Below are 24,188 nucleotides of genomic sequence, written 5' to 3' on the forward strand. Positions count from 1 at the left end.
TAACTCGGACACGCCACACTATAAGGTGTGGCCTCACCAGGGAGCGTAGAGGGGAATAATCACTGCCCAGCATATCTCGCTGGCAATGCTCCTATAATGTTAGCCCAATATGCGGTGTGGCCTTCTTGGCAACAAGGGCTCACTGCTGACTCATATCCAGCTTCTCATCCACCTTGTCCGAGCCAAGTCGCTGTTCTGCGAACGCCGCGTTAGCCAGTCAGTCCCAGCCTGTACCAGTGCATTGGGATTCTCCCCTCAAGTGCAGGACTCTGCCACCTTGTCCTTTCTATACACCTTTTTAATTCATAATATCCGGTTCTATCGGTTCCTCTTTCAATACGCCGGTACTGGCAGCACGAAAGGCGCAGCGGCTTTGAGGCAGTTTGGAGAAACCAGCTGTTAGACCAGGTGCGTGGTGAGTCGCTTATTCTCTAGTCCTTCTGTCTGGACTCGTGTAATCTCAAGGCAGCGCCTTGGGCCTAGGGTCCCAGTTCTTCAATCATTACTCAAGGGTGTAGGGAGGGACCTCCGAAATTATCTAGTCCAACCCCCTGCTCGATATAGCGGACCAAGCCCAAATGGCCCCTTCAAGGATTGGTCACAATCTAGAGTCAGGACACCAATGCTCAACACCACTGAGCTATCCCTTCCCAGGCCTTTAACTGTTTCAGGGTTAATTTAAAGCACAGCTGTCCTTTAACCCTTCCTGTCCTAATCGCAGGGTTTGGGGACACAGGTATTTTGTACCCATAGCGCACTGGTCGAGGCTTGCGATTGATTTCACTAAGCCTTGCTGCCCCTGCGCTAACCCATAAAGACGTGCTCTTCTCCCAAAGCTGGGGAGATGAACCCGGAGTCCTGCGTTCCCAGCTGCCCCCATCTTAATCCACAAGCCCCCTCACTTTCATCCCAAAAGCCAAGTGAGAGAACCAGGAGTCCTGGCTCCCAGCCCCCCCTGCTCTAACCCACCAGCCCCCACTCCCCTCCCAGATCCACGGAGAGAACCCAGGAGTCCTGGCTCCCAGCCCCCCCTGCTCTAACCCACCAGCCCCCACTCCCCTCCCAGATCCAGGGAGAGAACCCAGGAGTCCTGGCTCCCAGCCCCCCTTGCTCTGACCCACCAGCCCCCACTCCCCTCCCAGAGCCAGGAGAAGAACCCAGGAGTCCTGGCTCCCAGCCCCTCGTTCTGTACCCCACTACACAGAATCAGCCATTCAGAGTGGAACTAGTCTGTGGTTTATTGACCCCGAACAGGATCGCAGGGACAGCGTTGCCAGCAGCTGCATGGGGCCCATCCCTGGGGCTCGCTGGTCGGGCTCAGATGGACGTGCTGTTCTCGATTTGGCAGGGATCCAGGTAGCGGTAGGGGATGGGCAGGGATTTGTTCCTCTCTTGGATCCCCTGGGAGATCTGGGCCAGGCGCCCCTGGAAGGCCTTGATCAGCTGCTTGGGCTCCTCCTCCGTGAAGTGCTCGTCGGGGTACGTGCCCAGGGATCTCTGCAAGGGAACGGGAGAGCGGTGAGGGACAGCACGAAAGGGCTTCATCACCCGAGCCTGAGATGTGGCCACCTCTGGGGCGGGGCGGCTGGTTACACAAGGATCCCTCACGTGCCCTAGAGCGCAGGGAAGGTGTTTAACAGCTGTGTAGCAACACTGCAAAGAGTTCAGGCCAGGGAGGGAAGGACAATCCTGTGGCCGGTTGAAACAACACGGTGGAATTTATGGGTGTTTGAACGGAAACCCCCAAAATGCAGCTGGGCCGGGACACCTGGGTTCATGCCCCGGCTCGTGGGAAACCTCAGTGGGTCCTTTATTCTTACCACAAGGGGGTGGGGGGGGAAGAACTCAGCTGAATGGCTCATTAAAGAGACACCCCCAGCCACAGCTCAGTGCCTGCTAGCACCACCCTGGGGCCAGCCCCACCTGCCAGGGGCCAGCGTCCCCTGCTGAGCCTCCCCGCCTCACTCCCTGCCCCACAGCTCCTGTGTCCTCACCGAGTCCCCTGGCTCGCAGCAGATGACCCAGAGGGTGAAAATGGCGATGCTGGTGCTGTTGACCTCCGGGATGGTGTCCAGGTAGCTCTCCAGGGAGGTGGTGCCCTTGGCCTGGGGTGGGGGATTCCTCATCGAGGCCGGGAAGTTGGGCATCCAGGCGCCGAACTCGTACTGCAGCCCAGAGAGACCCTTACAGTCAGGGCAGCCGGAGAGCACCAGCCCCTCGTCACCCCGCCCAGGGGGCACCAGCACAGGGAAGGTCTGGCTCAGCCAAGGGTTCTGGGCATCCAGGGCTTGGTCAGTGTCTCACCCATGGGCAACGGTTAGGAAAGTCAAGGGGGGGTTAGAGGTGCTAAGCGCGGCAGTAAGGGAGGGTGTTAGGGGGCTGGAGCAGGGTCCCACGGTGTCTGGGGTCTCACTGGGGTTGGGTGCTGGGTGGGGGATTGGCTGCTAGAGCAGGGTCCTGGGGATTGAGGTGTCAGTGGGGTGGGGGACAGACTGGAGGTATTGGTGGCTGGACCCCAAGGAACCGTGGGGGGCAGGGTGGGGGTGTCGGTGGCTGGACCCCAGGGCCCTGTGTGGGATGCAGGGTGTGTGTGTCAGTGGCTGTGCCCCATGGGGGCGTTCAGAGTGGGGGTGTCGGTGGCTGGACTCCATGACCGCATGGGGGGGTGCAGGGTGGGGGTGTTGATGGCAGGACCCCAGAGTCCCATGGGGGGCAGGAAATAGGGCCCTGAGCACCCAGGCTGGCCTCTCCCTACCTGCCCATTGTTGAGGGCGGCGTGCCGGGCCGAGCAGCAGTAGATCCACATGGTCAGGTACTTGATGAGCTCAGGGATGCTCTGCAGGGATGAGGGAAAGCCTGCGGGATGGAGAACGGGCATCACTGACCCGGCCTGGCCCTGTTCTGTCGCCTTGGGCTGGGACCCCTGGAGCCGGGTTTGATGCCTCCCTCTGCCAGAGCCTCCCCCGGTGAGTCACTGTCCTGCTCAAGGCCTCAGCTCGGCCACGCGCCATCTCCCTGCCCTGACCGTTCCCACAGCGGGGCAGTTCCCAGTCACCCCACAGCCCCATCCCACCACCGTGATCCGGGCTACCCTGTCCCAGCAGGGTTGGACACCTTGCTCCCCATCCGGGGGTCAAAACCCCTGCCTGCAGGGCCACTTGATACAAGCTGGGGTCTGGCCCCATTGACTCCAACGGAGAGATGCCCATTGACACCAGTCAGGATCTGTCCCCATTGACTCCAATAGAGAGATGCCCATTGACACCAGCTTGGATCTGGCTGACAGTCGTTCATCCTCCTGAGACGTGCATGGAGCCCTGTGACCAATGGCTGCAAAGCTCTGGGTTCACATGGCCCCTACCGGAAGCCTCGTTCCCCAGGAAGCCTTCACGGAAGATCTCGTCTGCCCAGGCCTGCAGCTCGCAGTCGGCCAGCACATGGGCGTCGCTGTGGTAATAGTGTCTGACAATGCCAGAGACAAAGCTGGAAAGAGCAGAGATGTGTCGGCCTGGATGGGTCAATGCAGGTCACATCACTCACCAGTGTCACTCAGCTAGCATCACCAAACAGCCCAGTGGTACCATGCACCTTTGCCGGTACCTAGTGTCGCCTTCACTTCACCCTTTCCTAGCTGTGGCAGCATGGCTTGGTGGCTAAGCCGCCGGGCTGACCTCCAGGTGATCCTGGATCTCGTTTACGGCAGAGCTGAACTTTTCATTTCAAATTGGACTTGCTCTTGAGGAGCTTAATACATTAAATAAGCATCACAATTGACACAAAACATCTGGGCTTGACTGAAACCAAGTGTTTCCATTCACCCCCAATGAGATCTTTCCCCAGAATTTGGTTTTGGACAAAATTCCCAAAAGTTTGACTTTTCCTCTCCATTGTTGTGTATTTACAAATTTTCATTCATTTTTCCTAAGCCAACCAATCTACCACACAAAGTAAGTAACAGGGGTTAGGGTAAAGGCAGGGGAGCAGATGTCACATATCTATATTCAGTGTCTACATTGATCATAAATCAGCCCAAATTGCTTAGAATTTTTCATGCATTCCCTTTCTCCGCAATCCCAGACATTAGTTAGCTGTGTGATCAGCCAGTTCACCAAGCCAGGCATCAATATTGGATTCGGGTTGACTTTTTCATTGCGTTAGGGTTAATTTTTTTAGTGCCCAAAGCTGTCCCTTGACACCATGCTTTCTTGTTACCAGGGAACCTCCAGGTATCAGGAATAGAATCTGTGACACACTGTACCTCAAAATAGCTCCCTGGAAAACCCATACGCATCATTCAGATATAGTTGTGATATTTCATACAAAGCATGTCATGTATGATATCATGTGAAAGGTCATGACCTGTTGAAACCCATTGTTCTTTCCAAATATGTATATCGTTGGTGTGTATGAAGTTATGAGATTTTGCTGGGTGGCTGTTACTGAAATAAGCTGTAAAGGTGCTAGTGACATATAAAGAACTTCCCCCACCCAGGAGGGTGTTCAACGACCAATAATAAGCAGGGGAGTTGTAATCAGTGGATTTATAATTCAATGAGCCACACAACGGGGACTGTTCCACTCTCTGACGCAGTTGCACAAGACCCACCAGGGGGATTGTTCAATCCAGTGACTCAGCAAAGCCCACCAGGACATGTCTGGGCAAGTGTCTTCTAGGCACATGGATTGAGGTATAAAATAAGGGAGAGTGGTATCATTCCTTGGCCTCTCTCCTCCCTCACCTACGCCGGGAAGACAAAAACTTTAACTGAGGAGACTGGTCCCAGACACCAGGGAGAAGCCTGTGTATGAAGAACTGTAACATCCAGTGGGCTGAGAAAATTGGTTGATCTAAATGCTGAAAGACTCATAGACTTTAAGGTCAGAAGGGACCATTATGATCATCTAATCTGACCCCCTGCCCAATGCAGGCCACAGAATCTCACCCATCCACTTCAATAACAAACCCCTAACCTACGTCTGAGTTGTTGAAGTCCTCAAAGTGTGGTGTGAAGACCTCAAGCTGCAGAGAATCCTCCAGCAAGTGACCCATGCCCCATGCTGCAGAGGAAGGTGAAAAACCTCCAGGGCCTCTGCCAATCTGTCCGGAAGGAAAATTCCTTCCCGACCCCAGATATAGTGATCAGTCAAATCCTGAGCATGTGGGCAAGACTCATCAGCCAACACCCAGGAAAGAATTCTCTGTAGTAACTCAGATCCCATCCCATCTAACATCCCATCACAGACCACTGGGCATACTTACCTGCTGATAATCAAAGCTCAATTGCCAAATTAATTGGCAAAATTAGGCTATCCCATCATACCATCCCCTCCTTAAACTTATCAAGCTTATCTGAAGACAATACGTCTGCCCATCACCCCGTGAATAGCCTGTTCCACGACCTTCACTCCTGATGGTTAAAACTTCATACTAATTCAAGCTTAAAACTTCCTAGGTGTCCCAGTTTGGAATCCATTTGTTCTTGTGTCCACATTTGTTACTTAAGCTTAAATAATTCCTCCCTCCCTGATATTTATCCTTGATCTATTTTAAAGAGCATCATATCCCCCCTCAACTTTTAGATTAAGAAATACAAGCCTACTGAGCTCTTTCATAGCATTTCCATCCCGGACCCTGTAGCCGTCTCTGTACCCTGTCCAGTTTGAATTCCTCCTCTAAACAGGAGACCAAACTGCACACAGTATTCTAGATGAGGTCTCAGCAGTGCCTTGTATAACAATACTAACACCTCCTTATCTCTACTGGAAATACCTCGCCTGTGCATCCCAAGATCGCATTAGCTTTTTTAACAGCCGTATCACATTGGTGGCTCATAGTCATCAAATGCTGCCTAGGTAATAAGGGTTATGATTTAGACTGTTCGCTTATCTTTTATTTTCTTTGGTAACTGTCTCTAACATCTTATGCCTACCATGTATAATCACGAAAAAACTATCTTTCTGTAGCTAATAAACCTGTTTTATATTTTACCTAAAATATTTTGGTTTGGTTGAAGTGCTCAGGAAATCTCAGCTCAGGTACAAAGACTGGTGCGTGTCCGCTCCACATTGAGGGAGGGGAGGACTGGCCAGGCTTCTGACCAGGGCGAGATGGTATAGTCCTGGTGTGCACGGGTGGTGAGTACTAGCCAGTGGCCTTCTCTGTGTGATTCATGAGTGGCTCAAGGAGAATTCATGCAATGTAGCTGGGTGTGCGGGGGCAGGTGTCTTTCAAAAATTGCCTTTTAGGAAATTTCAGGTTTTTTTATTTCAGAATTCTTTACGTGGCAGGAAAGTCGTGTTTCCAAGCAACTCTGAGCTGGTGGGAATTTTCCACATGCCATCTGCTTCTTCGCCCCGGCTCCTGTTCCTTACCTCTCAATGGCCGACCAGATCTTCAGCCTATCATCCCTGTAGTAGTAGTTGGGGATGCAGTCAACCCCACGCTCTTGGATGTCATCAGGTAAGCAGAGGGAGTTGTAGGTCAGGCAGGACATGCCCTTGGCCATGAGCACCTTGGTCCCCTCGACCCCTGAGCCCATACCCTGGGAAGGGACCAGAGACAGAGCCTTCAACGTCTGAGCCAGCAGGCCAGGGGGCGGGTTAGAATGAAATACCGCCATGATCTATTTTAGCGCAACGAGACAACTGACAACACACCCCATGACAAATGTGCCTCCCCGATGTTTCACTTTGCGTTGTACCCCAAAAATGACCAATCACTTGCAACCTCCGGTGTTTGTCCAACCAGTTCTTAGAAACCTCCAATGATGGAGATTCCAAAACCTCTAAGCTTGCTCCAGAGTTAACTATCTTTAGAGAGAGAAAGCTTTTCGTAATCTCTAACCTAAATCTCCCTTCTTGTGGATTAAGCCCATTACTTCTTGTCCTGCCTTCAGCAGGACCAGAGAACAATGGATCATCATCCTCTTTGTAACTTATTTCAAGACTATCAGGTCCCCCACTTGGTCTTCTTCTCTCAGGACTAAATATGCCCAGGTTTTTTTTTTAACCTAGCCTCATAGATCAGGATTCTAAACCTTTTATCATGTTTGTTCCTCTTTCCAGACACTCTCCAATTTGGTCACATCTTTCCTAAAGTGTGACGTCCCTCCCCTCCCCCATCCCCACCCCCACCCCCCTGTTCTCCAGCTGAGGTCTCACGAGGGCCAGACAATGACTCCCCGGGTTTTACACAGGACACTCCCATTAATACAGCCTAGAATGAAATTAGCCTTTTTCCCAATTGCATCTAATTGTTGTCTTATATTCCACTGTTTTATATTCCACTATAACTCCCAGATCCTTTCGAACAGTACGACCCCCGGCAGCCAGTTACATCCCATTGTGCAGTTAGGCATTGGAGGTTTCCTTCCTCAGTGGTGCATTTTGCACTTGCCTTCACTGAATTTCAGCTTGTTGATTTCAGCCCAATTTTCCGAGCTGTTGCAGTCGCTTTGAGTTCTAATCCTGCCCGTTGAAGTGCTTGCAACCCCTCCTGACTTGGTGTCAGCCACAAATTTTATCAACAAACTCTCCACTCCATTATCCAAGTCATTCACGACAATAATGAATAGTGCCGAACCAAGCATGACCTCTTGTGGGACCCCACTAGATTCCGTTTGACAGCTGACCATTGAGAACCCACTCTTGGCGTCTGGTCTTTCAACCACCCATAGTAATTCCATCCAGCCCAAATTTCCCTAGTTTGCACGTGGGATGTGTCAAAAGACTAAAATCAAGATATAAATTAAGATACATCACGTCTACTTCTTCTTCCCAGCCACTACGCCAGCAACGCTGTCCAAGAAGGAAATTAGGTTGGTTTGGCATGATTTGTTCTTGACAAATCCATGTGGGCCATTCTTTCTAACCCTATGATCCATCCTTGATGGTTTAATAACTTGTTCCAGTATCTTCCAGTTAGACCGACTGGTTTATAATTCCCTGGATCCTCTTTGTTCTTCTTTTCAAAGACAGATGCCGTATTTACCCTTTTCCAGCTCGCTGGGACCTTACCCGTCCTCCAGGAGTTCTCCGAGTTAATTGCTAACAGTACTGATGAACTGAAGGCAGAGGCTGCATCTCAAGAGCCACACAGTGCAAACCCTGGGACTAATTCAGATGGAGGCTGGCCCGAAGGATCTGCTCTCTGGGAGGTTCCCGATGTGGTTTTCACGGCGAGACAATACGGGAAGAGAGCTTCAGGGGTTCCAGGTGAGGCCAGTACTCGGGCAACAGGCGCATTTTACTCCCAAGTACTTGGCTCTGGGAGGGGAGTGGGGGCTGGTGGGTTAGAGCAGGGGGGTCTGGGAGCCAGGACTCCTGGGTTCTCTCCCCAGCTCTGGGAGGGGACTGGGGGCTGGTGGATAGAGCAGGGGGGGCTGGGAGCCAGGACTCCTGGGTTCTCTCCCCGGCTCTGGGAGGGGAGTGCGGGCTGGTGGTTAGAGCAGGGGGGGCTGGGAGCCAGGACTCCTGGGTTCTCTCCCTGGCTCTGGGAGGGGAGTGGGGCCTGGTGGGTTAGAGCAGGGGGAGCTGGGAGCCAGGACTCCTGGGTTCTCTCCCCGGCTCTGGGAGCGGAGTGAGGGCTGGTGGGTTAGAGCAAGGGGGGCTGGGAGCCAGGACTCCTGGGTTCTCTCCCCGGCTCTGGGAGGGGAGTGGGGCCTGGTGGGTTAGAGCAGGGGGAGCTGGGAGCCAGGACTCCTGGGTTCTCTCCCCGGCTCTGGGAGCGGAGTGAGGGCTGGTGGGTTAGAGCAAGGGGGGCTGGGAGCCAGGACTCCTGGGTTCTCTCCCCGGCTCTGGGAGGGGAGTGGGGCCTGGTGGGTTAGAGCAGGGGGAGCTGGGAGCCAGGACTCCTGGGTTCTCTCCCCGGCTCTGGGAGCGGAGTGAGGGCTGGTGGGTTAGAGCAAGGGGGGCTGGGAGCCAGGACTCCTGGGTTCTCTCCCCGGCTCTGGGAGGGGAGTGGGGCCTGGTGGGTTAGAGCAGGGGGAGCTGGGAGCCAGGACTCCTGGGTTCTCTCCCCGGCTCTGGGAGCGGAGTGAGGGCTGGTGGGTTAGAGCAAGGGGGGCTGGGAGCCAGGACTCCTGGGTTCTCTCCCCGGCTCTGGGAGGGGAGTGGGGCCTGGTGGGTTAGAGCAGGGGGAGCTGGGAGCCAGGACTCCTGGGTTCTCTCCCCGGCTCTGGGAGCGGAGTGAGGGCTGGTGGGTTAGAGCAAGGGGGGCTGGGAGCCAGGACTCCTGGGTTCTCTCCCCGGCTCTGGGAGGGGAGTGGGGCCTGGTGGGTTAGAGCAGGGGGAGCTGGGAGCCAGGACTCCTGGGTTCTCTCCCCGGCTCTGGGAGCGGAGTGAGGGCTGGTGGGTTAGAGCAAGGGGGGCTGGGAGCCAGGACTCCTGGGTTCTCTCCCCGGCTCTGGGAGGGGAGTGGGGCCTGGTGGGTTAGAGCAAGGGGGGCTGGGAGCCAGGACTCCTGGGTTCTCTCCCCGGCTCTGGGAGGGGAGTGGAGGCTGGTGGTTAGAGCAGGGGAGCTGGGAGCCAGGACTCCTGGGTTCTCTCCCCGGCTCTGGGAGGGGAGTGGGGCCTGGTGGGTTAGAGCAGGGGGAGCTGGGAGCCAGGACTCCTGGGTTCTCTCCCCGGCTCTGGAAGTGGAGTGGGCCAGTGGTTAGAGCAGGAGGGCTGGGAGCCAGGACTCCTGGGTTCTCTCCCCAGCTCTGGGAGTGGAGCTGGGTCCAATGCCCCTGACCGTGGGGTCCTCTCACCTTTTCGAAGGCCCCTCCACGTCTGAGTAGCGCGCTCTTGGCCATAACGTTGATGTGCAGCGTGTAGCGGGTGTGGGGCAGCAGCAGCTGGGGGATAAGAGACACAGGGGTGGGTGAGGGCAAGCAGGGAGCCACCCCTCACCCCAGCAGTGGCTTCTTCTTCCCCATCATTGGGGAGGTGCTGGACCATGATGGATAGAATGCAGCCAGCATGGGGCGCGCCCAGCCTGGCATGCTGGGCACACACACCCCACTGGGCACGCACATGTGAGGCTGGGCACTGTTGGATGCCGGCAGTGGGGCCCGACTGGCACGCTCCCCCTGCTGGGCTCTTCTCTCCTGCACATCTGGGCACAACTGGCTGGCGGGGGCAGCTCGACCCCTCTCTCACCTTGAAGAGCGGGTGGCACATGGGCAGCTGGCGCAGGGTGGCCAGGGTGAAGGCCTCGTCGATCAGGTGGGTGAGCAGCAGGTGGCTGACGGACTCGTGCACCAGGAAGTCGGCGTAGCGCACCCAGGTCTTGGCCAGGATCCAGTCCCACTCGGAGTCGCTGGGCAGGAAGATGGGGCTGTCGGGGCCTGGGCACTGGCTGAGCTGCGGGGGGAAAGACGCAGGAGGGCTGGGGGTGCAGGCTGGGGGTGTGAATCCTGCTGCTTCCCCAGGGGAGCCCAGGGACTGGGACCCGGGTGCCAGGATGAGGGGACATGACGGTGCAGCAAATCCAGTGTTAGGAAGAGGAGACCCACAAAGCTGAGGTGCACACACACAAATCTGGGCACACGCATACAGCTGGGGTGTGCATATACACACAACTGGGGTGTGCATACCCTCCCCTAGCTCCTTACTCCTAACCCTACTCCAAACCCTAACCCCTAAGTCCACTCTATACCCCAACCCTAACTCCTTACCCCAACCCTACTCCAAACCCTAACCCCTAAATGTACTCTATACCCCAACCCTAACTCCTTACCCCAACCCTACTCCAAACCCTAACCCCTAAATGTACTCTATACCCCAACCCTAGCTCCTTACCCCAACCCTACTCAAAACCCTAAATGTACTCTATACCCCAACCCTAACTCCTTACCCCAACCCTACTCCAAACCCTAACCCCTAAATGTACTCTATACCCCAACCCTAGCTCCTTACCCCAACCCTACTCAAAACCCTAAATGTACTCTATACCCCAACCCTAACTCCTTACCCCAACCCTACTCCAAACCCTAACCCCTAAATGTACTCTATACCCCAACCCTAGCTCCTTACCCCAACCCTACTCAAAACCCTAAATGTACTCTATACCCCAACCCTAACTCCTTACCCCAACCCTACTCCAAACCCTAACCCCTAAATGTACTCTATACCCCAACCCTAGCTCCTTACCCCAACCCTACTCAAAACCCTAAATGTACTCTATACCCCAACCCTAACTCCTTACCCCAACCCTACTCCAAACCCTAACCCCTAAATGTACTCTATACCCCAACCCTAGCTCCTTACCCCAACCCTACTCAAAACCCTAAATGTACTCTATACCCCAACCCTAACTCCTTACCCCAACCCTACTCCAAACCCTAACCCCTAAATGTACTCTATACCCCAACCCTAGCTCCTTACCCCAACCCTACTCAAAACCCTAAATGTACTCTATACCCCAACCCTAACTCCTTACCCCAACCCTACTCCAAACCCTAACCCCTAAATGTACTCTATACCCCAACCCTAGCTCCTTACCCCAACCCTACTCAAAACCCTAAATGTACTCTATACCCCAACCCTAACTCCTTACCCCAACCCTACTCCAAACCCTAACCCCTAAATGTACTCTATACCCCAACCCTAGCTCCTTACCCCAACCCTACTCAAAACCCTAAATGTACTCTATACCCCAACCCTAACTCCTTACCCCAACCCTACTCCAAACCCTAACCCCTAAATGTACTCTATACCCCAACCCTAGCTCCTTACCCCAACCCTACTCAAAACCCTAAATGTACTCTATACCCCAACCCTAACTCCTTACCCCAACCCTACTCCAAACCCTAACCCCTAAATGTACTCTATACCCCAACCCTAGCTCCTTACCCCAACCCTACTCAAAACCCTAAATGTACTCTATACCCCAACCCTAACTCCTTACCCCAACCCTACTCCAAACCCTAACCCCTAAATGTACTCTATACCCCAACCCTAGCTCCTTACCCCAACCCTACTCAAAACCCTAAATGTACTCTATACCCCAACCCTAACTCCTTACCCCAACCCTACTCCAAACCCTAACCCCTAAATGTACTCTATACCCCAACCCTAGCTCCTTACCCCAACCCTACTCAAAACCCTAAATGTACTCTATACCCCAACCCTAACTCCTTACCCCAACCCTACTCCAAACCCTAACCCCTAAATGTACTCTATACCCCAACCCTAGCTCCTTACCCCAACCCTACTCAAAACCCTAAATGTACTCTATACCCCAACCCTAACTCCTTACCCCAACCCTACTCCAAACCCTAACCCCTAAATGTACTCTATACCCCAACCCTAGCTCCTTACCCCAACCCTACTCAAAACCCTAAATGTACTCTATACCCCAACCCTAACTCCTTACCCCAACCCTACTCCAAACCCTAACCCCTAAATGTACTCTATACCCCAACCCTAGCTCCTTACCCCAACCCTACTCAAAACCCTAAATGTACTCTATACCCCAACCCTAACTCCTTACCCCAACCCTACTCCAAACCCTAACCCCTAAATGTACTCTATACCCCAACCCTAGCTCCTTACCCCAACCCTACTCAAAACCCTAAATGTACTCTATACCCCAACCCTAACTCCTTACCCCAACCCTACTCCAAACCCTAACCCCTAAATGTACTCTATACCCCAACCCTAGCTCCTTACCCCAACCCTACTCAAAACCCTAAATGTACTCTATACCCCAACCCTAACTCCTTACCCCAACCCTACTCCAAACCCTAACCCCTAAATGTACTCTATACCCCAACCCTAGCTCCTTACCCCAACCCTACTCAAAACCCTAAATGTACTCTATACCCCAACCCTAACTCCTTACCCCAACCCTACTCCAAACCCTAACCCCTAAATGTACTCTATACCCCAACCCTAGCTCCTTACCCCAACCCTACTCAAAACCCTAAATGTACTCTATACCCCAACCCTAACTCCTTACCCCAACCCTACTCCAAACCCTAACCCCTAAATGTACTCTATACCCCAACCCTAGCTCCTTACCCCAACCCTACTCAAAACCCTAAATGTACTCTATACCCCAACCCTAACTCCTTACCCCAACCCTACTCCAAACCCTAACCCCTAAATGTACTCTATACCCCAACCCTAGCTCCTTACCCCAACCCTACTCAAAACCCTAAATGTACTCTATACCCCAACCCTAACTCCTTACCCCAACCCTACTCCAAACCCTAACCCCTAAATGTACTCTATACCCCAACCCTAGCTCCTTACCCCAACCCTACTCAAAACCCTAAATGTACTCTATACCCCAACCCTAACTCCTTACCCCAACCCTACTCCAAACCCTAACCCCTAAATGTACTCTATACCCCAACCCTAGCTCCTTACCCCAACCCTACTCAAAACCCTAAATGTACTCTATACCCCAACCCTAACTCCTTACCCCAACCCTACTCCAAACCCTAACCCCTAAATGTACTCTATACCCCAACCCTAGCTCCTTACCCCAACCCTACTCAAAACCCTAAATGTACTCTATACCCCAACCCTAACTCCTTACCCCAACCCTACTCCANTGTCTGTAGTTCAAACTTGTGCTATGCTTTTGGGTGACACCCCAGACAACTTGGCATCAGCACTGCCTAGCCTGCTTGGTGGCCCATTAAGGACCATCAGCTGTACAACTGACCCACTGAGCGAAGGCAGATACACCTTGGACTCAGCAAAGCATGCAGGGACAAAACTCTAAGGTCTTTCCGTGCCATGTGCTGGGTGGCTTGTGGTTGGAACAAAGAAAGCAGAGGCCACATGGCAAGAGACTATAAAAGGCTGCTGCATCTCCTCCATCTTGTCTTCAGTCTTGATTCTTGGCTCTGGAGGGACTTTGCTGCAAACTGAAGCTCTGAACAAAGGACTGAATGACTCATCCCAGCTGGGGATGTTCCAGAAACTTGATTTGAACCTGCAGTTCATTCCGTCACTGCGACAAGCCTGAACCAAGAACTTTGCCATTACTGGATGTCGTTGATTCCTTTAACCAGTTTCAGCTCTCGTCTAGATTTCTTTCTTTTATGAATAAACCTTTAGATTTTAGATTCTAAAGGACTGGCAACAGCATGATTTCTGGGTAAGATCTGATCTGTATATTGACCTGGTCTGGAGCTTGGCCCTTTGGGACTGGGAGAAACTTTTTTATTTTACGGAGATATTGGTTTTCATAACCATTTGTCCCCATAACAAGTGGCACTGGTGGGGATACTGGAGTGTCTAAGGGAATTGCTTGTGTGACATGTGGTCAGCCAGTGGGGTAAACCGAAGTCTTTTCTGTTTGGCTGGTTTGGTTTGGTTTGCCTTGGTGTGCGAAGGACCCTCAGTTTTGGGCTGTAACTCCCCTGCTCTAAACAATTTGTCCCAAACTGATACTCTCAGTTGTGTCCCGCCAGAGGCAGCATCGATACATCCTGCCCAGCCAAATCCAGCCACCCTCAGCCACAGTCCTGGGCCAACTGTCCTGCAGCTCCTACCGCTCCCTCCATCCCCGGGACCCCGCACAGGCCTGAGCCCCATGGAGCTCCCCCAACCCCCACGGGGTCTGACTCACCCATAGCACTTGCGTCGGTGCGTCAGCTCAGCCTGCCGCTGCTCCAGCAGCAACGGGCAGTCGGCATCGTCGCAAACCGTCTGGCCTGGGGGAGAGGAGAGAACGTGAGAGAGAGAGACAGGGGTGTGTATGGGATAGATAGATAGAGAGATAGAGAGAGGGAGTGCGTGTACGGGGATGGATGGACAGAGGGGTGTATGGGGATGGGTAGATGGAGGGGGTGTATAGGGGTGGATGGAAAGATAGAGGGGTGTGGATGCGGGTGTGTACCGGGATAACTAGCTTGCTATGATCCCAAGCGACACCAGGTCGGCCCCCATGTGCCCTCCCCCAGCCCGCAGCCCCCTACCTTTGCCCTCCCGCAGCTCCAGGGTGCGGTAGCCCTCGATCCACTGGTAGCAGGGGAAGCGGTAGGTCTGGCCGTGGGGGGAGATGACCTCCACGAAGCTGCAGTACCAGTTGGTCCCGGTGGGTAGAAGAGTAGGGCTTCCTTGTGGAGCTGCACTCAGGAACGAATGTCCCCAGCCAGCGCCGGCAGCGCAGCTTGAACTCCTCCACCTGCAGTGGGTACGGGGGAGGGCGACAAACCGGAGCGTGAGGGTGCGACCTCAGGGATTAATCCAGCAACTCTGGGAGTTAACCGTCAGCCTCCTGTCTCCCCCTCCCCAATAATAATACTTGTTTGGCCTCCTTGCCCCGCTGTGTGGAAGTCCCATACAAGGAAAACAACAACTCGGCTAAGTCACTGTGCAACTTCTGTTCTACCTGAGCACTCTGACCTTTCATTAGCCGGAAGGCAGAGGCAAGGTTTCCCAGTTTGGCTGCAGCTTGAGGTAGTCTCAGCACAGCCCGAGCAGTGTATCGGGTAAGGCACAATCCTTTAAAGCTTTGGGAGCCCTCCAGCGGTGCCCACCTGCTTTGAAGCGCCAGAAACGGGTCAGAAGCAGCCGCCTGCGTCCAGCTTGGCCTTGGTTAAAGCAGAATGATATTCTGGCCTCCACCCATCCAAGCTGGCAGAGAAAACGGGCTCAGTGGTAATTTTAGCACATCAGGTAACAGTCCCAAGGGGGTCTCTGTGACCAAACCCATCACACCCCACTCCTCAGGGCCCCACCAGGGCCCCAGTATTGAACCCCGGCCTTCCAGGTCCTCCTGAGCCGCCGCGCCTCCTTGAACCTGCAGCCCCAGGGCAGACACGGCCCAGGCCCCCAATGGGCTGGGCTGCCCACGCTCTCTGTGGGTACCCAGACTATAAAGACCCCAAGAGCCAGAGGAAGCTGGCTGAGTGACAGATTGATGCCTGATGCCTCACCCAGCCCTGCCCCATGGCTTCGCCCAGCCCTGCCCCACTGCCTCACCTGATCTCCATCCAACCGCTGACCCGGCCCCATGCATCAGATCTTCCAGCCCTCCATAAAAACTCCAAGCATCACCCCGGATGTCTCCGATACTGATTGATCTCCCAGCTATCCAACCCCTTGAGTCTTGCTCTAGACCCCCGCTCCTCGCTCAGCCCGCCCTGTCCCCAGGCATTATGGTGCCTGCAAACTGTTCCCCTGTGATCTCCAGCCCCTGGCGCTGGCTACTCACCAGAACACCAGGCCTGCCATCCCAAAGGAGCTGCAGCTCGGGGCTGGCATGGCCCTTAACGCCGCTGCAGTGAGATCTAGTACAAGCGAAAAGGAGACGGAGTTCGTTTTCCGAGTAGATGCAGATCATGAGTCCGGGTGTTGGCCTCTAGGGTCTATCGTGAAACATATCAGCGCCAGTTTGGCAGCTTCTGTTCTGTCTCTTTAGACACATTTTGCAATAACCTTCCCATGAGTGAGGGTCTCCCTTGCTCAAGACACTTGGGAACTGGCTAGGGACCAGGAACCACAGGGCAGACAAGCCTCGTTTATTGTAGCAGGTGGAAATCTGGATGATATTACAATGACTTACTGCATTATTGAATCCCTCTGCTCAACCCTGCTAAACTCTTCCAATTAGTAGCAGTGAATCCTGGGGTGAATGTAAAGCCTTTTAATCCAATTACGTTTTTGCTGCTTTTGTTGAATGTCCTGTTATTTATTTATCAATTATTATTATTATTCATAATATTAATAGAAGAAGAGGTCACATTTTCCAGATTTTTTCTGCCCCGCAAACAGAAGAAATGGAGTTTTTTTAAAAAACAAACAAACCCCAAACCTAGATTCTCACAGATTCACATGACTCCCGGTGCTTGGTGCTTTAAGATATACCCCAAAGATCACATGACGCGCCTAAAAGTCAGGCGAGTTAGCAATGCTGTAGAAATGCCAGTGCTGTTAACTATTTCAGTACTATCCGCAAGTGTTCACACACTGTCAGTGTACAGGCTTGTCTGTCAGCCTGAGATTGAATTTGGGGTGTGACTTTTTGAATACACTTAGATCTTATACCAATATGTGTAAATAAAAGACAAAGATTAGGGGAGTGCACGGCAGGTATATTTGGGCCTGCTAAGGAGGAGGAGGGGGGAATAGGGAAGGGGGACACAGGCCGGTCTCTGCTGCGTCAGAGCTGGGAAGGGGAACATGTGGGAACAGACACTGCCAGCGTGTAGAGCACTTCGGACAGTTGGCCTCCTGCTTTCTGTCCGCACGACGAGAACCCTCTACACGCTCCCATTGGGACTAGGGTGCACAAATGGATCCGTGGAACTCATTGCTGTGTGCAATTGATCCAGCCCACACTACTCGGTTCCACACCACGTGCTCAAGCCGGTGTGGACAATACCCCGTTTGCCTGTGAATATCCCGTGGACTCATAACACGGACAACAGCACGCGAAACCTGCAGGACCAGCTCGCTGCCACTGCCAACAATGGGACGGATTTAAAATATACGCTCCAGAATGGTGTTAAAAGAGCTTGACCCTATCAAAGGAGGAGAAGCAGTTCTGGTGGTGGCCTGATGTCGGACTATATTATCATGTCACTGTGGATTATTATGGCCATTGGCCTGCTGATAAGTAGGCTAATTTTGTAATGTCCACTGCGGTGGTTAAGGTACAACCACTAATTATCATGGAAGATAACCCCGACCCAACCTCTCGGGCACACCATGATGGGGCGTCTGGCACACTCGTTGGAATATGGATGTCCACACGAGGGAAGGTGCAGGGCACAGGGGGCAGTGGGGCAAATGGAGCATCAGCACATTCCACCTTGATGCCTGGACCTATCAGGAAATGTCCTGCCATATGTCCTAGGCTTTTCCCGGGATACCTTGGCCAGCGGATCCCAGAAGAAAAGAAAGAGAAGGGGGTGGAGTGTGAGGATATAGGCTTGTTTGTCAGCCTGAAATAGAATTTGGGGTGTGACTTCTTGATCCTTATACTAATATGTGGGAAGGAAAGACAAAGACACGGCGTGTTACATCTGCCCACAGCCAGATGGGGTGATAAGAGATAAGAGACAGTACTGGATTCACCATGGTGCTGGGCCCACGGTCCAAAGGGGCCCCGCCTCGGCCAGCTCTGCTCCGCCCCCAACTCTCTCCTGTGGGGGAATGAGCTGGGTCCTGCCGGCTCCTGCCTCTCCCCCACTTGGGAGCTGCCACCTGATGTGCCAAGACTACCTCTGCCCCTGCCTTCCTGCCCTGTCAGTTTAAGATTTCAGCCTGGTTTGAGCCAGGCCTGCTCATTTGCTTCAAACCCAGACACAGGTCTGAATCACATCCCCTAAGAGCTGTAGGCTTACCTGAAAGCAGCTCACAGAAGTGTTCTCGTCTTTAACACTCAGATGCTCGACTCCCAATAGGGTCGAAACCCAAATAAATCCATTTTACCGTGTATAAAGCTTATACAGGGTGAACTCATAAACTGTTGATTCTCTATAACACTGATAGAGAGATATGCACAGCTGTTTGCTCCCCTAGGTATTAAGACTTGCTCTGGGTTAATTAATAAGTAAAAAGTGATTTTATTAAATACAGAAAGTAGGATTTAAGTGGTTCTAAGTAGTAACAGACAGAACAAAGTAAGTCACTAAGAAAAATACGATCAAACACACACATCTATGTCTAATCAAACTGAATACAGATAATCTCACCCTTAGAGATGCTTAATTAGGTTTTTCCTCAGACTGGACGCCTTCCAGGCTTGGGCACAATTATTTCCCCTCTACAGCTCTTGTTCCAGCTCAGGTGGTAGCTAGGGGATTCCTCATGATGGCTCTCCACTTTGCTCTGTATAGATCTTTTGCATAAGGCAGGAATCCTTTGCCCCTTTCTGGGCTCCCACCCAGGGCCGGCTTTAGGCCGATTCCCCTGAATCAGGCCCCACGCCTAAGAGGGCCCCACGCCCTAAAGAAGAGCGCCTAACTTAGGCACCTTTTTAATTTTTACTCACCCGGCGGCGCTCCGGGTCTTCGGTGGCATTTCGGCTATGGGTCCTTCAGTGCCGCCCAAGATCCAGAGTGAGTGAAGGACCCGGGGTCGAAAAGTTATTCGAATCGGGCCTCCACTTCCCAAAGCCGGCCCTGTTCCATCCACTCCTTGTCAACTGCTGCCATCCCTGCCCCAACAGCGGATCACCTGCGCCGTGAAGGGAAGGGGAGGAGTTGCAGTGTGCTGGCGGCACGGGAGGAGATGGAGAGAGCTGGGCTTGCCTGGGGAAGGGGGGTGAAATAGGCGCATACCCCCTCAGCCCCGCGGCTCTGAGTGCTCAGGCAGGGGGGCTGGAGCATCCCCGCACCACCGCCAGCTCACATCCCCAGCCCGCCCTGACCCCTGCAACCCGCCGCCTCACACCCTGGACTCTTGCATCCCCCACAGCGCCCACCCTGAGCACAAACAGTATCGTCTCCTGCATCCCCCCCTCCCACATTCCCCTGCCCCCTCACACAAATGAGAGCTGCCCCCGGCTAAGGCGCTCTCCCACCCCAACCCTGAGCCTCCTCCCTCACCTCCCAACCCTGGCAGACCTCACCCCACCCAGCCTGCTCCTGCCCTAACTACCCTCCAACCCTGCAGCCCGTGCTCGGGGCACCTCAGCTGGCGCAGAGAGAGGACAGAAAGAGAAATGGCAGAACCAGAGAAGTCGGTACCCCTTTATGTGAGCGGGTGGGGGGGGATCTTTCCTCCTCCGCAGCCCTCGCTGCTGCGTGGGGGCGAAGGTGGAAGGCAATTACACACTAAATGGCCGAGAACAGAGCCGGTTTCCCCAGGACACAACCTCACTCCTTTACCCCTCTGGTTGTGGTCAAGTGGCCCAACTCCAGCCAGGGAGTGCGGCAGAAGCAGCCAGGGAGGCGTGGAAACCTGCACTAAGGAGGGCGAGGGCTTGTTAGAGCCGAGGGGAGGCAGTGTGGCAGAGAAAGAAAGGAGCGGCCAGCCAGGAGGAGGACTGGCCGAGGCATAGCACCAGAATAGAGCAGTGCTGGCTCGAGGGGAGCAGAAGGGGAGCTGGCCTGATGTTACCTGCTCAGCTGGGCAGGGAGGCGCAGCTTGAGGGTCTCTCGGTCGTGGCTGGGTCCCCCCTGACTTGCACCTGGCCACAGAGTGGCAGGGCTAATACAGACTGCAATTGCGCTCATAAGTAGAGTAGGTAAGGGTAATTTCTTTTACCTGTCAAAGGGTGAACAAAGAGGGGAACTGCAAGACACCTGATCAGAGGACCAATCAAGAGACCTGATTTTTTAAAGTTGAGATGGGAACGGAAACTCGGGTCTTTTCTGCTTTTCCTCGGCTCGTGAGTAAACAAGCTTTTCTTCTAACCTCCATCTTCTTTCAAATATCTCTCTATCAAGTGTGAGCACATAACGACCAAAGTAATCGGTCTGTGAGGTGCTTTGATTGTATTACATGGGTGTTGATTTGCTGGAACCGGTTACTTGGCTATCTTTAGATCAGATTGTTTTCCTTCTTCTTCTATAGCCATATCCCTGTATTGATTTTCTTAATGCAGTATTATGGTCGTATTTCTTTCTTTTAATATAAGTGTTCTTTTTAAAAACTTGTGGGAGTTTCTTTTCCTAGTGAGGCAGAGGGAGAGGAATTTTCTTTCGCCAGAGCTCTGTATATGTCGGTGACAGGCTAGAGGGGGAGGAAAGCCCAAGCTCTTGTGTCTTACTTTCCTATCGTCCGGGCGGGAAAAGGCTACGGACAAAGGGAGGGGAATCTCTGTGTGAGCTTACTAAGGTTTGAATGCATAGCCTCGGGGAAGTCTAGAGTGCTCTCTGGTTGTAATTTCCCAAAAAAAAGGTCAAATAAGGAAAAAAAAGAAAAAAAAGCAAAAATCCGCAACCGGCCTAACCAGGAGAAGGGGGGGAAGCTGGGGGATGAGATAGAGGAGACCCAGGGGCTCTGGGTCTTGGAGGGGTCCCCCAAGGAAAGGTTTGGGGAACCCGAGGGGGCCGAAAGCCTGGAAAACTTCGGCTGGTGGCAGCGAAATAAGATCCAAGCTGTGTATAAGCTTGGGAAGGTTCAGAGTAAGCACCCAGATTTTGTACGCTAAAGTCCAGATTTGGGAAAAAGTTTACCACACTTGCCCCTGCAGACTTTGGGTTGTGGTTGGCCCCTGTGGTGGGTGTGAGCCACAGGGCTGCTGTGACCCCCAGAAGGGGGCTGAGGAAGAAGTAGTTGGCTTTGCTGGGGGGCAATGTCCCAAAGAGAGCCCCGCTGAGCAGGGGAGCAACCTGGGTCTGAAACAGGGGAGTAGAGCAGACAACGGGCAGGACGCCCCCTGCAGAGGGTGCTCCGGAGCTGGACTGAGCTAATCCCCGGAGCAAGTGGTGAGTCCTCCGCACCATTACACCCTCCCCAAGGGGTACAAAAGCGGTGGGGCAAAGACCCCCGACTCACGCCCCTCCAAACGGAACCTGACCGTAAGGGGTGGGAGCAGGGGCGGCATGGCTGGGATATTTGGGGCTGATGAGGAACAGGGACACAGGCCAGGCTCTGCAGTGTCAGAGCTGCGAACGGAGCCCTGGGAAATAGACTCTGCCAGCGTGTAGAGCGATGGGTGTTTGCTGGGAACTAACCCCAATAAACATCTCACTGCCTGAACTTGCGACTTCTGCTTTCCGTCTGCGTGGCAAGAAGCAGGGGAGAGGGTGAAGGGAAAGCCCCCTAACACGCACCATCCCTCAGCGTCCCTCCCAAACCATCATGAGTTTGGTTTACAAATCATGAGATTAAAGCAGTAACCCACACGCTTTATGTTTTTGAGGCATTTCTACAGCGAGTCTATTTTAGGTACTTATCTGGCACCCACCACTGTTGTATGGAGGCACGTTGAATCTTTAACGCAATTACCCCTCCCCGAACTTTTGTGAAGTAGCACAGTGCTGTTATCCCCTTTATATAAATGGAGAAACTGAGTCACAGAAAGGCTTTCACACTGTAAGACTGCGGTAACAAAGGGACTAGAATCAGGATTTAGCATAGCCCTGGCATCTACTCTAACCACTAGACCATCCTCCTCACATAATAGAATGAGGACATTGAGTGGATTTTTCAGTTCTGCAATTTCCAACAAATTTGGGCTGGGGGGAATTCACTTCTGGTCAAACCGAAAAAATGAAAATTTTGGCAAATCTGAAAATCAGGGGACATCATTTTAAATAAAATGAAACATAAAATAAATGCTCATTGCCTAGAAAAATTGAACACTTTTATTTTGAAAATGAGAAGACCAAAACATTCTGTGTTTTTTTTATTTTGGAACTCAAACAATTCAATGGAATCAGTGCAAATTTGTGAAAGGTCGTGGCAAATAGCCATTTTTCACCACAAAAAATATTACAGTTGAAAATTTGCGCCCCTTTCTCCTCTCTAGCATAAGCAGTAACATTCTCACAATAAAAGCTGCCAGTCTCCTGTCATAGTCATGTGACTCCAGGCACCAGAGATTTAGGAAAAAACACCAACTATTTGGAGATATTTTAAGCTGCACTTAGAAAACCTGAACTATGCAACCACAAGGACTAGAAACTTCAATATTTTTTTTCAAATGAATGCAGAGTCACCCAGAGTAACCCCATGACTCCAGAAGATGGGGATTGATGATCAAACAGCCCCAAGTCATGAGCATTGGCAACGCCCACACACTTTCTACTGGGAGGTTCTGTCCCCAGAGCCTGGCTGTGTTCTACTAATACTCACCGCCCCGGGGTTGAAATCCTTCCCGCAGTTGTCGAGGGGCTTCTTGTCGCTCTCCTCGTGCGTCCCCACCAGGGTGATGGAGATGGAGCTGAAGGTCCCAGCTAGCAAGAAGTTCCTGGTGGCGACGCGGACTTTGTAGGTGCCCATCGTAGTTGGTGAGGCAGGCAGGAGCGTATCCGGCAGGATCCCTTGTCTGGCTTGCTGGAGATCCGGTGTTATCTCCCAGTCCTGCCACGCTGCTGGTTTTTATATTGCCCGCATTAAGCAATTGGTGATGTGAGTGGTGAGTTCTTCCATGGATCAGCCACCCCCAGCCCAGGGGGTTGGACACAGGCAAAGGGCGGTGAGGCTGACTTGGCTAATTGTCATTTCCAACGAATGCTTAAGGATGCCTCCGCTCCCTGCGCACACAGGGTGATAAAACAAAGTGGTGACAGCCCAGGGGCTCTCAGGGGGCCCCTAAATACGAGAAATCCCATGAAACAGTTTTGGGAGACACATTATGGGTCCTTCTTGCTGCTTCACAAAATTCAGTGGATGATCGGGGGGCTTCTTATCAGAGAGCTGGTAGCAGGGGATGATTTTCAGGCAGTCAATCTGTAGTCAACAGAGAGATACCAGCAGAAGGCTCTGGAGTGGGGAGAAGGAAGAATGCAAAAAAGATACATTGGAATTGGAAAAAGTACAGAAAAGAGTAACAAAAAAGATTAGGAGTTTGGAACAGCTTCCATATGAGGAGAGATTAATAAGACTGAGACTTTTCAGCTTGGAAAAGAGATGACTAAAGCGGGGGGAATATGACAGAGGTCTGTAAAATTATGGCTGGTGGGGAGAAAGTGAACAAGGAAGTGTTATTTACTCCTCATAACACGAGAACTAGGTGTCACCCAATGAAATGAATAGGCAACCGGGTTAAAACAAACAAAAGGACGTATTTCTTCACACAACGCACAGTCAACCTGTCAAATTCCTTGCCAGATGTTGTGAAGGCTTAATCCGCAGCAAGGTAGATTTAGTTTAGATATTTAGAAAAACACTAACCATCGTTAAGCTCTGGAATACCTGGTTGGTCCTGCTTTGAGCAGGGGGTTGGACTAGATCAGAGGTCAGCAACCTCTGAGAAGTGGTGTGACAAGTCTTCATTAATTGAAGGTTTTGCGTGCCAGTAAAAGGTTTTTTGTGCCAGACCGGCAGCGCGGGCGGCGGACAGGGCTGCCGAGAGCAGGTTCAGGCCCCGGTGAAAGCAATTTTTTGGGCCCCCCCAGCAAGGGTGGAGCAGCTAAACAGGGCCGATGAAGCCGGGTCCCGGTAATTTGTACCTGCCTCCCACCCCTCTCATCAGCCCTGGTGGCAGACGGATCCCCAGACTGGCAGCGGGCTGAGTGGCTCATCCTGCTGGTGGTCTGGGGCCTGGGCTGAAGGCCCCCCTCAGCTGCTGCCGGCCTGGGTTCATCCATCCAGGCAGCAGCAGGCTGAGTGGAGCCAGTAGC

The 24,188-nt window shown here is 52.8% G+C and overlaps 1 protein-coding gene across 1 annotated transcript; it reads right to left on the minus strand.

Moving 5' to 3' along the window:
* Positions 1–1,316: 1,316 nt before the first annotated feature.
* LOC142047564 (arachidonate 12-lipoxygenase, 12R-type-like) lies at positions 1,317–23,060 on the minus strand. Its single transcript, XM_075071351.1, is given in 12 exon segments — positions 1,317–1,497; positions 1,995–2,165; positions 2,756–2,856; positions 3,362–3,483; positions 6,373–6,542; positions 9,750–9,836; positions 10,141–10,369; positions 14,570–14,654; positions 14,919–15,033; positions 15,036–15,074; positions 15,077–15,127; positions 22,699–23,060. Coding segments are annotated over 12 exon segments (1,497 nt in total). The 5' UTR covers positions 22,846–23,060; the 3' UTR covers position 1,317.
* Positions 23,061–24,188: the final 1,128 nt, after the last annotated feature.

The sequence above is a fragment of the Chelonoidis abingdonii genome, chromosome 11, assembly GCF_003597395.2.
Source record: "Chelonoidis abingdonii isolate Lonesome George chromosome 11, CheloAbing_2.0, whole genome shotgun sequence".
NCBI lineage: Eukaryota > Metazoa > Chordata > Testudines > Testudinidae > Chelonoidis > Chelonoidis abingdonii.